Source organism: Syngnathus floridae, chromosome 9 (assembly GCF_059516105.1).
Source record: "Syngnathus floridae isolate MCC-2025c chromosome 9, RoL_Sflo_1.0, whole genome shotgun sequence".
In the NCBI taxonomy this organism is placed as follows: Eukaryota; Metazoa; Chordata; class Actinopteri; order Syngnathiformes; family Syngnathidae; genus Syngnathus; species Syngnathus floridae.
In genome coordinates, this window is record NC_142421.1 from 13,586,355 (window position 1) to 13,598,897 (window position 12,543).

The 12,543-nt window shown below is 48.1% G+C and overlaps 1 protein-coding gene and 1 long non-coding RNA gene across 3 annotated transcripts; one reads left to right on the forward strand and one right to left on the reverse strand.

Moving 5' to 3' along the window:
* Positions 1–4,323, forward strand: LOC148393639 (uncharacterized). Its single transcript, XR_015860616.1, has 2 exons — positions 1–2,132; positions 2,578–4,323. It is a non-coding gene; the product is annotated as an uncharacterized LOC148393639 (long non-coding RNA).
* Positions 709–12,294, reverse strand: kif11 (kinesin family member 11). Of its 2 annotated transcripts, none has more exons than XM_088385832.1 (27): positions 12,141–12,294; positions 11,826–11,901; positions 11,172–11,301; positions 11,000–11,097; positions 10,493–10,571; positions 10,243–10,428; positions 8,286–8,410; positions 8,130–8,220; positions 7,602–7,747; positions 7,435–7,531; positions 7,159–7,254; positions 6,773–6,861; positions 6,620–6,707; positions 6,325–6,398; positions 6,165–6,258; positions 5,858–5,929; positions 5,579–5,714; positions 5,285–5,448; positions 4,920–5,045; positions 4,650–4,805; positions 3,686–3,825; positions 3,433–3,593; positions 3,064–3,182; positions 2,656–2,878; positions 1,937–2,100; positions 1,025–1,135; positions 709–922 (listed from the first exon to the last, which is right to left on the reverse strand). In XM_088385832.1, the coding sequence occupies exons 2-27, from the start codon at positions 11,897–11,899 to the stop codon at positions 809–811; spliced, it is 3,153 nt and encodes a 1,050-aa protein (XP_088241958.1). In that variant the 5' UTR covers positions 11,900–11,901; positions 12,141–12,294; the 3' UTR covers positions 709–808. The 2 variants fall into 2 exon arrangements, with proteins under 2 accessions (XP_088241958.1, XP_088241957.1); XM_088385831.1 differs by having other exon boundaries at positions 5,276–5,448.
* Positions 12,295–12,543: the final 249 nt, after the last annotated feature.

Here is a 12,543-nt window from a genome sequence, read left to right on the forward strand (position 1 = left end):
ACTTTGTCTTTGATTTTTCTGAAGTTTCAATGTACACTTATTGTGCAATGTGCATATCAATAGATGTTTGATGAACTCCATATTGATTGTAAACCTTCTTACATTACACTTCTATATTCTTATAGTTCAAATATGAGCATTATTGGACAATGCCTTCCTCAAAACCTTAGGTTTTTCTTTAATCTCAGTATTTAAGTACAGTACTTTTGCCTGTTGGGACCATTTCACAGGGGATGAATTTAAAATCTATTCAGCTGATCAACAAGTTCCCTTTCAAAACTACCCAAAGTTTTCAAGGAGTACTAAGAATTTATAAAGTGAATTAGCCAAACATTTTTGTTCATGAGCAAACAACCCCCGAAATTGAAGTAGACCATTTCACTAGTTTATCTATGCGTACACTTAAGAAACTTGTACTTATAACATCAAACTAACATTTTAATGGCAGTACAAAGATAGGAATTCACATACAGTGGTACCTTGACTAACTGGTTCCATAACTATACAACCACCCCCATTTTTGGAGCACAGTATTGAGTAAAGAAATGAGTACAAGTACAAAATCACAAGGCAAGGCCACACCGACTGGGACATCCGCAAGTTTGGAAACTTCCCCTGGGAGTCTCCCACATTCTTCGTGGGAGAATATATAATATATAGAATATCAGTACAACTGTTGCTCATTTCATAACAAAAAGCACAACCACAGAACACATAACCATGTTTAATTTGACAGATTATAAAGCAGACTACGATTAATTGATGAACGAGAAGGCTAACGGGCAGCTAAAAGCCAACACGGCCAAATCTAGTTGTGACAGCGCAGCGGGAGTTTGGACTTCTGTGGGGTGGTCTCGTTCTGTGGGGTGTTGCAAACTTTGGGCCTAAGGACCTTGCTGTCTTTTTTGCTGGCCTTCTTTTGCTAGAGCACACACACAAATGAAGGCACAACACATTAAAACGTTGTTACGAGAGGCACCGTCGCTATGGCGCTGAACATGCCTGCTGGCCAGCGGGTGCTCACCTTGAAGAAGGGAAGGCGCTGGCTCTCATTGATGACCAGGTTCTCATCCACGAAGGAGCCCTCCGTGGCCGCGTTCTCGTTGCACATGTTCAGCTCGTCCTCCAGGGAGTCCTGAACACGGCACAGGATGGAGACACGCCAACATTACACACTTTTGCGCTTGAGGGCCATGTTTTAAGCGCAAGATTGGCAGCTGGACCAGCTCATTTGTAGTGAGCGACTGAGTCTGTGTGTGTGTAGTAGCTAATTTTGAGAAGTAATAATTTTTTTTTTGTGCTTTTTTTTCTTTTAAATAACTGAGCCCTGAAATTCAAAAAATGTTAAATGGGCAGTGCTACCTTCATCTACACATTAAATTAATCATTTTCTAAATAGCATTGTCAAAATCAAATTTCCCCTATTCAAATTAATTGAAATGCAATCAGAGGAGCCCCATTATTGGTGGGTGAGGGACCAGGCCTGACCACAAAGACCAAAAATTGACAAATAGTCAACGCTCCTTAGAAGTGGCATGGAAACAAACAAAAAACGGGAAGGAACTTGGAACCTAAATATGGGTTAAAAAAAAAAAAAAAAAGTAAAACTTCAAATATGTGGAGTTCCACGTTGTTTTTGTATGGCAGGGTTTTCTAAAACCAACATTTTTTTTTCTAAAAAGAATACTCAAGTATTTAATAAGCAGAGGCTGGACTCAGGCTCAGTGTCTAATCGGCATGCGAGTGTCCAGAGGCGAGCTATGGCCTAGAGCAGCTCCAAGCAATTTTTTTCCCGTTGCGTTCGTCCCATTTGATAAAACGCTAAAAGGACATTGCCGAATGCGGTGTTGCTTTAGATCTACTAAAGCAGGGGGAAAAAGAAAAAGAAGAAAAAAAAAAAAAAAAAAGATCAGCCAAAAACTGATTGGCATCTCACCTGGCTGCATCTGTCATTGTCGTCGTCAGATCCCCGGTCGCGCTCTTGCTCGACCTCCTTGGTGGTGTCCCGTTGCTGCCTCAGACTTTCCAGGATCTCCGTGCGGCTCCTCGCCTTGGCCATCTGGCGTGGGTACACAAAGTCCCGCCTCTGCGGCGTCTGACCTAAGAGCATGTCGCAGGCCACACAGCGACAGGTGTCAATCAAGGGCCCAATGATGCCATTTCATGTGCTCAGATTTTAAAGCCAGTCAAAAAGAAGTCTGACTATGTTTTTCACGAATGAAGCCATTTGCAAACAATCAACATTTGCATCCATTTTCTGACACGTGTTGTTACCGTCAAAACGAGTCACTGAATCATCCATTTGTCACCCGAACACGAGGGCTGTGGCAGTTTTGGGGCGGTAAGCGGGGTACAGCCTGAATCAGACGCCAGCCAATCGCAACTAGAAGTATTTTTTTTTCATTTGGAATGTATTTTTTTCATTAAGGGATGAACATTAAACATCTTTGATCGGTTTCTTTAATCCTAAAAACTATTTTTAAAAAAACTATTCAGTGAAAATCTCCTCCTCCCCCTTACAGAAAAAGTAAATCTATCTATCCATCCATCCCTCTTCTATACCGCTTCTCCCCACAGGGGTCCCGTGCCTATCCCAGCAGTCATCGGAAATGACATTTGGAATGCGTGTCCCAGGCTTCGTATAAAAGGTTTTACCAGTGGGTACGTCGAGGCGCAGCCCCTCCTGCAGGAAGTTTTGCACGAGCTGCCGACCAGCTTCCAGGTGCTCGAGGACGTCGGCCTCCAGCCGGTCCAGGGCAGCGGCATCCAAGGTGGTTTGGCCCCGCGTGCACTCCAGGGCCCGCTGCACTTCCTCCTGCTGGCTCAGCAGCTCCACTTTCAACGCACGGACTCGTTCAACACCGAGCGCCTTCACACTCTGGAGGAAGGACAGCGGAGGAAGCCTGAGTGGCGCCCAGCAACTTTTGGTGCAGCTGCTTTGACCTCTCAAGGCACGTATCGTCTTTTAGTTTCCTTCCTTGCACGGTTTGTATAACTGTGCCGCTGCGATGATGTGGATGAAATGGGACAAGGCGAAAGAAATGCACAACGGCCCGCTGCTACCTGATGGAGGGTCTGTACGTGGGTCGACTCTTCGGCCGCCAGCAAGAAGCGCTCCTGAGCTCGCTCGTCAGCGTGCCGCTCGAGTGCCGCGCTCCAGGCCCGGTCTCGCTGAAGCACGTCTGCATATGCACACACATGACCAAGTTGCCAGCTATTTAACATTGCGCCAATCCAGTGCAAACAACAAAACAAATTTTTTCATGCAGCTAAAAAGAAACAGGCTCAATATATTGTCAACAACATAATTGGTAATAATTGCAATAACTTCAAAGCATCAAGATTATTACAAAAGGCACTTAACGTGATATTTTTGCACCCGGGCTCTCGCTGAATCAACTCTGACCGGGATGCAGGAGCAGACGTGGGTACCTGACATGCTGCGCCGCAGGTGCTCACAGCAACCGGCGGTTTCCTCCAGGTTCCGCCTGCTCTCGTCCACATGGAAGCGCAGCGTGGAGGCCAGCGACAAGGAATCGGAGCACAGCAAATTCGCCTGTGTGGACGCCCGATGCTCCACCGAGCCGCAGGCGCTGAGGAGGCACGTAAGAGGCCGGCAGATGGCCCGTTCAAAGTCATGGGCGGCTCACCCGCTGGAGGTTTGTCAGGCTTGGGGGCAGTTCACCTGCTGAGCTTCTCTCGAAGGCTGCAGAGGGGAGCCTTCAGGGCTCTGGCGGACGAGCGCAGGTTGTCGTAGTCCTCCTGTGAGTCCGCGGCAAGAAGGTTGAGCTGGTCCTGAAGCATCTGGATGGTCTGCTTGGTACTCTGGAGAAGGTGGCAGCAAGCGCGCGAGTTGCAAACAAGATCAAATAGAAATATTATGCTATTAAAATGAAACCTTATTCTCATATTGTTCCTTTTATTCTGTATAAAAAATAGAGACCATTCTTAAAACTAGCACTACATTATTGAAATTGTATGGGACTATGCCAACGAGATCATGGGGGAAGGACACGCTGAAGAGTTGAGTTCATGTGATAAAAAGCGAGTAAAGGAGAGCTACTTGTAAACAATAACCATCCTTTTGTTCAAATTGACAAGTTTTTGGGACATTATTTCTGGGACTTTGGCTCTTTTACCATGGTTGAGCACATTTTGTGTTTATGTAGTGTTTTTTTGTCATGTTTAATTTATTTTGAACTTGTTTTTTGCCTTTCAAATATCCGACTCATGCCAAACTAGGCAGTTAGCTGAAATGGAAGGTCTGTATGTTGTAGATATGGGAATGTTTTCGTGAATTAAAAGAAAAACAAGCTCGCAGAACAGTTTTATTGTTATATATACCTGATCCACCTCGTACGCCTACGCTAAATTTTCTGTCTGAGCCGTGTAATTGGTTCAGCTTCATGAAAATACGCTTGCGGCGTCCGAAAAAAATAGAAGGCTTGCGGACGGCGGCGACGTTCCGCTGGCGTGCCGCTGCCAGTGTAAGCTGCCTCGTCGACTCCAATGCTTTCTATTCCTTGCGATGTGTGGCGCAAGACCGCACCACAGCCGCTCCGCACCCGGTGTGAGTGAGGCGTTAGATTTTAACGTTCGCTATCATGTTGTACGTAAGAATCAAAAGACAACCGCCGCGCATTCATTACCTGCCGGTTCCTCTCCTGAGCTATTTGAATCTGCTCCTCCAGCTGGTCACGTTGGTCCTGCAGGACGGTCACGTTCTCGACCGTGGCTTCTCGCAGAGCCGCGAGCTCCGCAACCAGGCCGCTGAAGAACTTGCCCGTCTCTTTCATGGCCTCCATCTGATGCAGGGAATATAGCCAAAGCAGGTTGTGAGGAGATGACGGTGACATGCGCAGCAGTCTATACAACATTGCTTGCTTTTATGTGTTTTTGTTCAAAGCAGACTCGACGACCTTGTCGGCCAGGGCTTGCTGCGCCTCCGCGGTGGTCCTGAGGGAGGCGTTCAGCTCTTGGAGCACTGAAAGACCCATCAGAGTCTGAACCTGAAGGACCTCCTCCATATCTCGCTGGTGCTCCTCCTACGTGCATGCACGGAGGGAAAAGAGAAAATGAGAAAAAACACAGGAGAGAACAGAAAAAGAGAAAACTTTAAAACAAGCAAGTGAGAAAGGGGTGAGCAGAAGAAAAAAGGGAGCCAGAGAAACTGGAAGAAAGCACAAGAGAAAAGGCGGCAAAAGTGAGAAAAAAACAGAAAAAGAGACAAGCACAGCAAAGGCCATCGGCAAAAACAACAAACGTGTGAGCTCACCAGAAGCACCTTGAGGGCCTCGTGGTCCTGCTGGCTGAGCTGGTGGTGGCGCTGCGCGCGCTCCTGCCAGCGCACCAGGCCCTCGCCCAGCAGTCGCCCCGTGTCGGCCACCAGACCCTCCACACCACTCGCCGCGCTCGTCAGCGCCGCCAGACTGCCCGCCAGAGCGCCATCTAAGACAGAGCAGGGCGCTCTCCATTAGCTTAGCGCGTCCGCTCGTCGTGAAGGGAATGCCTCCCGCGCAGCCAAACCACAAAATGCACTCATTTCAGAAAACAAAGATTGAGAAGGTAGCGCGAGTACCGATAGCCTGCGAGTAGCTGCTGAGGACAAGTCGATGTTTATCGCCTTGCTGCTGGATGCCGTGCTGCACATCACCGAAGGCCGCCGCCATGCGCTCGGCAAAGCTCTGCTGCTCCGCTGTGTTGTGCTGCTCCACCTGCGTATTAACATTTCAGGCACATTTATACAACACGTGCCAGCCCAGAAGAGCACGATGTGGCCCACATTACATTGTATACTGTCTGGACACATTGCATTCATTCCTACGCTACACAAGCCCGTTAGCGCAGTTAGCATTACCAGCTTCTTTCGGTCCAGCTTGGCGTGCAAACCCAAGACGTCGCAGGTGCTGGCATCTGCCGCGATCAGCAGCTGTGCACACAACATGCCAAAAGCTTTTCACTGAAAATGTCTTTTCAAAACATGTGAATCTTCTCTCATCACTATCTGGATCCATTTGGACCAGAGTTGAATAAGAAATTAAGAAAAGAATTAGGAAAATTGGACCATGAGAATTTTTTACGTGGGCTTTTAGCAGAATGTTTAAAAAAAAAAAAAAAAAGCCTTCAAACAGACTGCGACTTTCTACGATGTCAAAGGGGGGGACCTGCGTGGCGGCGGTGTAAAGCTCATCCTGGGCTGAGTGCAGCTCCCCACTGATGAACTCCTCCTTCGCTAGCTTGTCTTTGGTCTCCTCCAGCCTATGCACACAGAAAGTCAACATTGCCCGGCGTCCGATTGGTTGCCGTGGGCGACAGCCTCCTCACCTCTGCTGCTTGTCGTCCAGCTCGGCGGCGCACTGCTCCAGTTTACTTTGAGTGTCCACAAACAACTCGCTCACCTGCACACACGCACATCATCTGAATTTGAGAAGGACACAATCTGGTTCCGGAAAAATCCTGGCGTGACATTTCAGAATTTTCCCCTTCAAGTAATCAACTTTATTACTGTTTAGAGGAATTGGTGGTTGCATTAAAAAAAAAGCCAAACCAGAAAGGTACCAAACTTTCACATGACCACCTCTAATTGTGAGTAGATCCATTAAAGGAGGTCACGGTCTACCTTCTTCAGCTCGTCCTCCATGACAGCAATGCGTTCGGTGTACTCGAGGACATTTTCGTTATTTGCGGTGAGCTGCTCCATCATGTTCCTGAAACGAAAAAAACTTTGCTCAAGAAGCGTGAGCAGACGATGCGCATCAACGCCAGAACCTACGCAAAATTCTCTGTTGACAAATAGACGCCATTTTTGTCCCTGGTGGCGGCCAGGTCTCGCTTGAGGCGCTCAATCTCCTCCGTGTATTCCTGAGTGAGGACAAAAAGACAACGGCGGTGTTCAGTCGCGAGCTCGCCATCATTGTGGGGAGATTTGCCACAACCCTGCAAAGCTTAAAGCGATTAGCTCATTATGGTCACAAAAGGGGCATCCCCATAAAAAAAGAAAGAGCGTCCACGCTTCCTTTATTTCTCAGCAACCGAGCGTGGGCTGGCACTAAAGCTCAACCTAGACCAGACCGGAGCCGTGTTCCGCCTTATGAGTGCACGCCGCGACGGCAAATTGACACAGCAGGAGCTGATTGGCGGAATCCCTGTGCGAGTCACCTTGATGAGTGTCCTCTTGGTGAGCTTCTGGTTGACCTCTGGCTTGTTCATGATGTTCTTGGCCCTGCTGGCGTACTCCAGCGTGCTCAGCGTCTCCTGCACAAAGCCACTCAGGATTCAGACAGAATTGGCGCATTGAAAAGCAGATGGCTCACATATGAGCGACGGCGGTCCCTTGAGGCAGGACTCGTACAGACAAGAATGACTTGTTGATTCCTAACAGTGGAATCAATGAAACAAAGTCCAAGGCCGCGTCATCTTCATGGGAGTGTTCACCTCGAGGTTGCTGGAGGACGGGGACACGGTGGCGATGATGGAGGTCTTGGTGCGTCCCCCCAGCGAGTCCTGGAGGATGCGCGTCAGCTTGGACTCCCTGCGGGAAGGAAGATTATCAGCACCAGTTGGCTCATCAGCGGCACAGACATTGAGGATGGGAGCTGCACCTGTACGGGACGTGAGGTCTCTTCTCCACCAAAGCTGTGATCACGCGGCCCAGCGTCAGGAGAGACTGGTTGATGTTCCCTGCCTCGCGCGCCCGCTTGTCCACCGCACCAGAGCGGCCGATGTTCTCGCTACCTGCCAGGTCCACCTTGATCGCACACGTGACAGAAAAAACAACCAAAAAACTACCAGGTTTGAAAAAGGCACAATTGCAAAGATGCCGTCGTCCTTTGCCTGCGACATGGAACGAGGGCACAAAGTAAACTAGACGTGCGTGTCTCTCCAAAAAAGAACAGCTCAACAGGCGGATACGATACGATGGGAGAACGGCACATTTTCAAGTGAAACGCTTTGATTTGAGTCGGCGGCCTGCGTGTTCCAGTCTTGAAAGATGCAACATGCAAAAGCTCTTCAAAGGCAAAGCGATTTCAACTCGATGCACAGCTCTCAAAGAAGACGCACACTTCCAATTTGATTGAGCGCTCCAAAGGGCTTCTTAAGTCGCCATTTTGCGATGACGTTTGCTTTACCAGGTTGAGTTTCCCGATCTTGACCAGCTCCTCGCCATCCAGCGTCATCTCCTTCATGTGGATGGTGACCGAGAAGACCGAATGCGAGCGGCTGCACACAAGTAACAGCAAGACGTCAGCACCAAACATCTTGGGAATCGCCGACAGGCGTCCTACCTGGAGTAGGCGTTCATGAGTGTGGAGGCTGTCCTGCGCTTGGCTGATCCTCTCTCCAGGATCAGGTAGACCTCATCTTTGTTGTGGACCATCACCTCCTCCAGACCTTTGACCACCACGCCACGCTGCCGGGACCACAACAGCTTAGCACAGACATGGGCAAACTACGGCCCGCGGGGCGCATCCGGCCTGCGGGGCCGTTTAATCCGGCCCGCTAAACCTGAATAAATTGTATTATTTATTATACATTGGTTCTCCAGTAGATAGAGAAACACCCGCCTGCGCATTTACTCCCGGAAGCCGCGTCAGAAAGCGCGGTGCACACTCACAAGTGCGTGTACGTACTCAGTAGTACAGACCCGGCGCACTCCGCGCTCTATTTCCATCAGTGCCACATTTCGAGTGTGGGTTGTGACGTCAGCATTCTCATAATTCGCGCACTGGGCTTTCAGATATAGTTTTACGCCAAAGCCACCCACAAACATTCCCCTGGAATCCATCCATCAAAATGAGTGGCCCAGGGAAAAGAAAGGTGGACACTGAGTGCCGAGTGTTTAAAAAAGAGTTGACAACAAAATATTTTTTCGCTGAAGTCCGATCAATGCCATTTTGTCTGATATGCCAAGAAACGGTTGTAAGGAGTACAATGTTAGCCTTCACTTTTCCACGAATCATGCTAACTACGCTAGCAGTCAACACATGAACGAGCGGCTACAGCTGAGAGGTTTACAGCTAATTTGAAGACTCAGCAAAACTTTTTTCAACAACAAACTGCGGATCAAAAGTCAAGTACAAGGGCAAGTTTATGATGCACCATCTATTTTCGACTAATCTTAACCTTAAAAGTTTTTAAGGCCGACTTTATGGAAGTGTTTCCCGTTTCCTCACCAGGTGTTTGTGAGTTAAAGCTCTGCTCTGATTTTCAGAAATTTGTCACCGTGTTGCCTTTTTGATTTCTTTATTAGTAATTTCTATATTAGTACTTTATTTAGATGTATTCTTTCACTGATTCTTCAAGCTCATGTATTTGGTCAGAATGTTTGCCGTTTGATGTGATTTCGCCTCATTAGATAAACATCTTTCATAAATCTGACCTGCAGGCGCTGAAGTGATGGAAACTGTTATTTATAATAACAGTGTTGTATTTAATGAGAATCACTGATGGTAGTTTTTTGGTGAAATATTTTTTTAATGCTGTTAATAAATGCATTTGTTTCCAAAAAGCGTTTTTTTAATATCCATGCTTTACTTGCCTACTAAAGGCCAAAACCTTTTATGCAATGACCTTTACATGTCGTTCATATTACTTCACACAAACACTACATCCATCTGCTCCTGGTTCGGCTCCCCGGTCAAAATTTAGAACCCAATTCGGCCCGCAAGTCAAAATGTTGGCCCACCCCTGGCTTAGCGCCTCAAATAAACAGCCTGCAACGCTCTCGTTGGGGCTTTGTTTGCGCCGGGAGCGGCCTTATTGGAATGGGTCAAGGTGCTCGCCTCTTGTCAAAGTCATCAAGTGAGCAAACGCTGCGGGCTCGGACCTTCCATTTTTGGCCCAACACTCAATGCAAACTTGTCCCAAAGATGACCCGTAAGTTGGCTCGCTATTGCGACAGGTCTGCTTGACACCTTTTAAGAGCAGTAACAAGTGCCGTCAGTCCTGTCACTTGTGTCTGTCCAATGTCCGTATTCCCATTTTGAGCCGTATGCACCCCAGACCCATGTGCAATACTATTAAAAGCCACAGCTGCTAGCGTTTGCTTCCCGTAAAAACAATGCAAGCAAAAATGTATCGAAACACTGTTTCCTATTCAAGTGTGGGCTGTGGTCAGCAGCAGCCCCTACGGATTGTGTTAAGTTTCTCTCGCCGCCTTTTCACTTATTCCCTCGCCCGTCGGCTACTTCCAATGTGTTTTTGGAGGCCGATTATCCCGACGTCGTTGTCTTGAAAAGGCACCTTATTCCTCGGGTCGTCAAAGAGCTGCAGCCGTTCATTGACATCCTCGCCAGGGCCGAGTAGGTCAAAGAGCTCCTCGTTGTAGATCTCCAGCAGCGACACTTTGACGGAGAACTCCGTGCCGTTCTCAGACAGCTTCTCGAAGATCTGGTGGAGGGTCCTGGGAATGATGCCGGCCAAGGGGTCCTGCGGGCACCACGGGAGACAGTTAGGAGATGCACGCACACGCAGCCCTCGCGGGATGACTCGCCTCCTCCCAGGTGAACCGCTCGTCGGGACTTCTTTCTCCTTCCATCGTGAATGTCTTTCCCGTTCCCGTCTGACCATAACTGCCATGCACCCCCAGAGAAGAGCATTCAGGACAGGCAAAAAACAATCAAATAGACACACAATTAGCACATCCTGTATGGCAACATTCTGGATAGTGTTTTTCCAAGTGCTGCGCAAAATGGGGCCTCTTAGCCCACCGCAGAAAAAAACTGCTAAATGTTTTACAGCAGGGGTGGGCAATTCCGGTCCTCGAGGGCCGGTGTCCTGCATGTTTTATACGTCTCCCTGCTGCAACACACCTGATTCAAATGATCAGGACTGTTATCCAGCTTCTGCAGACCTTGCTAATTATCTGACCATTTGAATCAGGTGTGTTGCAATAGGGTGACATAGAAAACATGCAGGACACCGGCTCTCGAGGACCGGAATTGCCCACCCCTGCTTTACAGACTGCCAAGCGTGCTTGCGCGCGCGTGTGCATACTGACGCAAAGATGGTGCAGTTGTAGCCCATGATGACCTCGTCCAAGGTGGGACACACCACGCTCCGGTACACGTCGATCTGCTTGGCGGCAGGGCCGAACACCTGCAGGACGCAACGGCATTGCTTAAGTTCCATCAGCAGAGTGGCGCTATTAAGCGCATTGCAAATGGACCGACCATGTCAAAAGTGTACGTCTTCCTGGACGCCTTGTCGCTCACGCCTGCCGTCCTCACAACAACTTCCTTCCGGTTTGGATCGCAGTCAATCACGTTGTATGACGACTTGCGCTCCGCCGCGTTGAAAGGTCTGAAAGTCGACAAGGTGCACGCAAGCTTCCAACTGCTGCCTTTAATGTTTGCGTTGGGAGCCGGCGCTTAACTGTGGACCCTCTCCACCTCCGTACTCGGGTCGGAGTGGCCATTCTAACTACACTCGGCAACTTGGCAGAGTGTTATTTGTGGTATTACTGTTCTGAGCTCAGTGCCCACTTCCCGTTAGATGGCGATCGACTGCCGAGCAACAGCGTGCCGTCCTCTAATAAAGTAGACTCTTCAAAAACAACTCAAACCAAACCAGACCGTGCAGCTCTTTACTAAGAGAACAGCGAGTGTCAAAAGTATTTTTGAGTAGTGTAGGCTCTGTTCCATTTGGCAAATTTTTGGGGCATCCGAATCTAATATATTTCAGCGTCCGTCTTGACATCGTTTTCATATTCCGAGAGAATGGCACACTGATACGCCAAGCATACATTTAAAAGCAGGATTATTCACAAGTAATACGGTTACATCAATCACTATCAATAATGATAAAGGGGACGATCGATTGATTACCTGCATCTGACGACCACTTGAATGTTTCTCCCCTTTTCGTCCCGTTTAACTGCACTCTGGTGATTTGAAGCCATGACTGCGATGACATAAGACAACTTAATGCCTCGCAAACACAGGTCTTGTTTTTATTCTAAAACGACAACGGAGCAGCTCACTAAGCAGCAGACATACGTGCAATGTATGGGCTCCAATTACTTTGCTAACGGAGCCACTTTTTAACCGCTTGCGACGCTTAGCATCGGCGATGATAGCGCACGAGCCACACACTAGCTCCAAATTTACCGAAGGCTTTTCACGAGTGATTCGCTGCGACACCTGTTTTGCTTGTTTGGCTCTGTACGGTCTGTTGGATTTGATCCCGTCCCTGGCGAACAGCACAGCAAACAAACGTTATGGCGCTCAGACGGCATCAAAAGTTCCCAAAAATATTTTTTAAATTCCGCTCAACCAATCACAGAAGCGTAAGGCCAAACACGCTTTTCTATTGGGCGACGCGGACATGTGACTGCTCCCGGAGAGCATCATGGGATATTAAAGACACTTTAGGCCAACGACTTTTTTTGTCTCTATTATTAGTAGTGACAATTATCGTAATACTACTACTACTACTACTACTACTACTACTACTAATACTGCTGCTGCTGCTACTACTACTACTACTAATAATAATAATAATAATGATAATAATGGATGGATAATAACGATTGTAAATATGAAG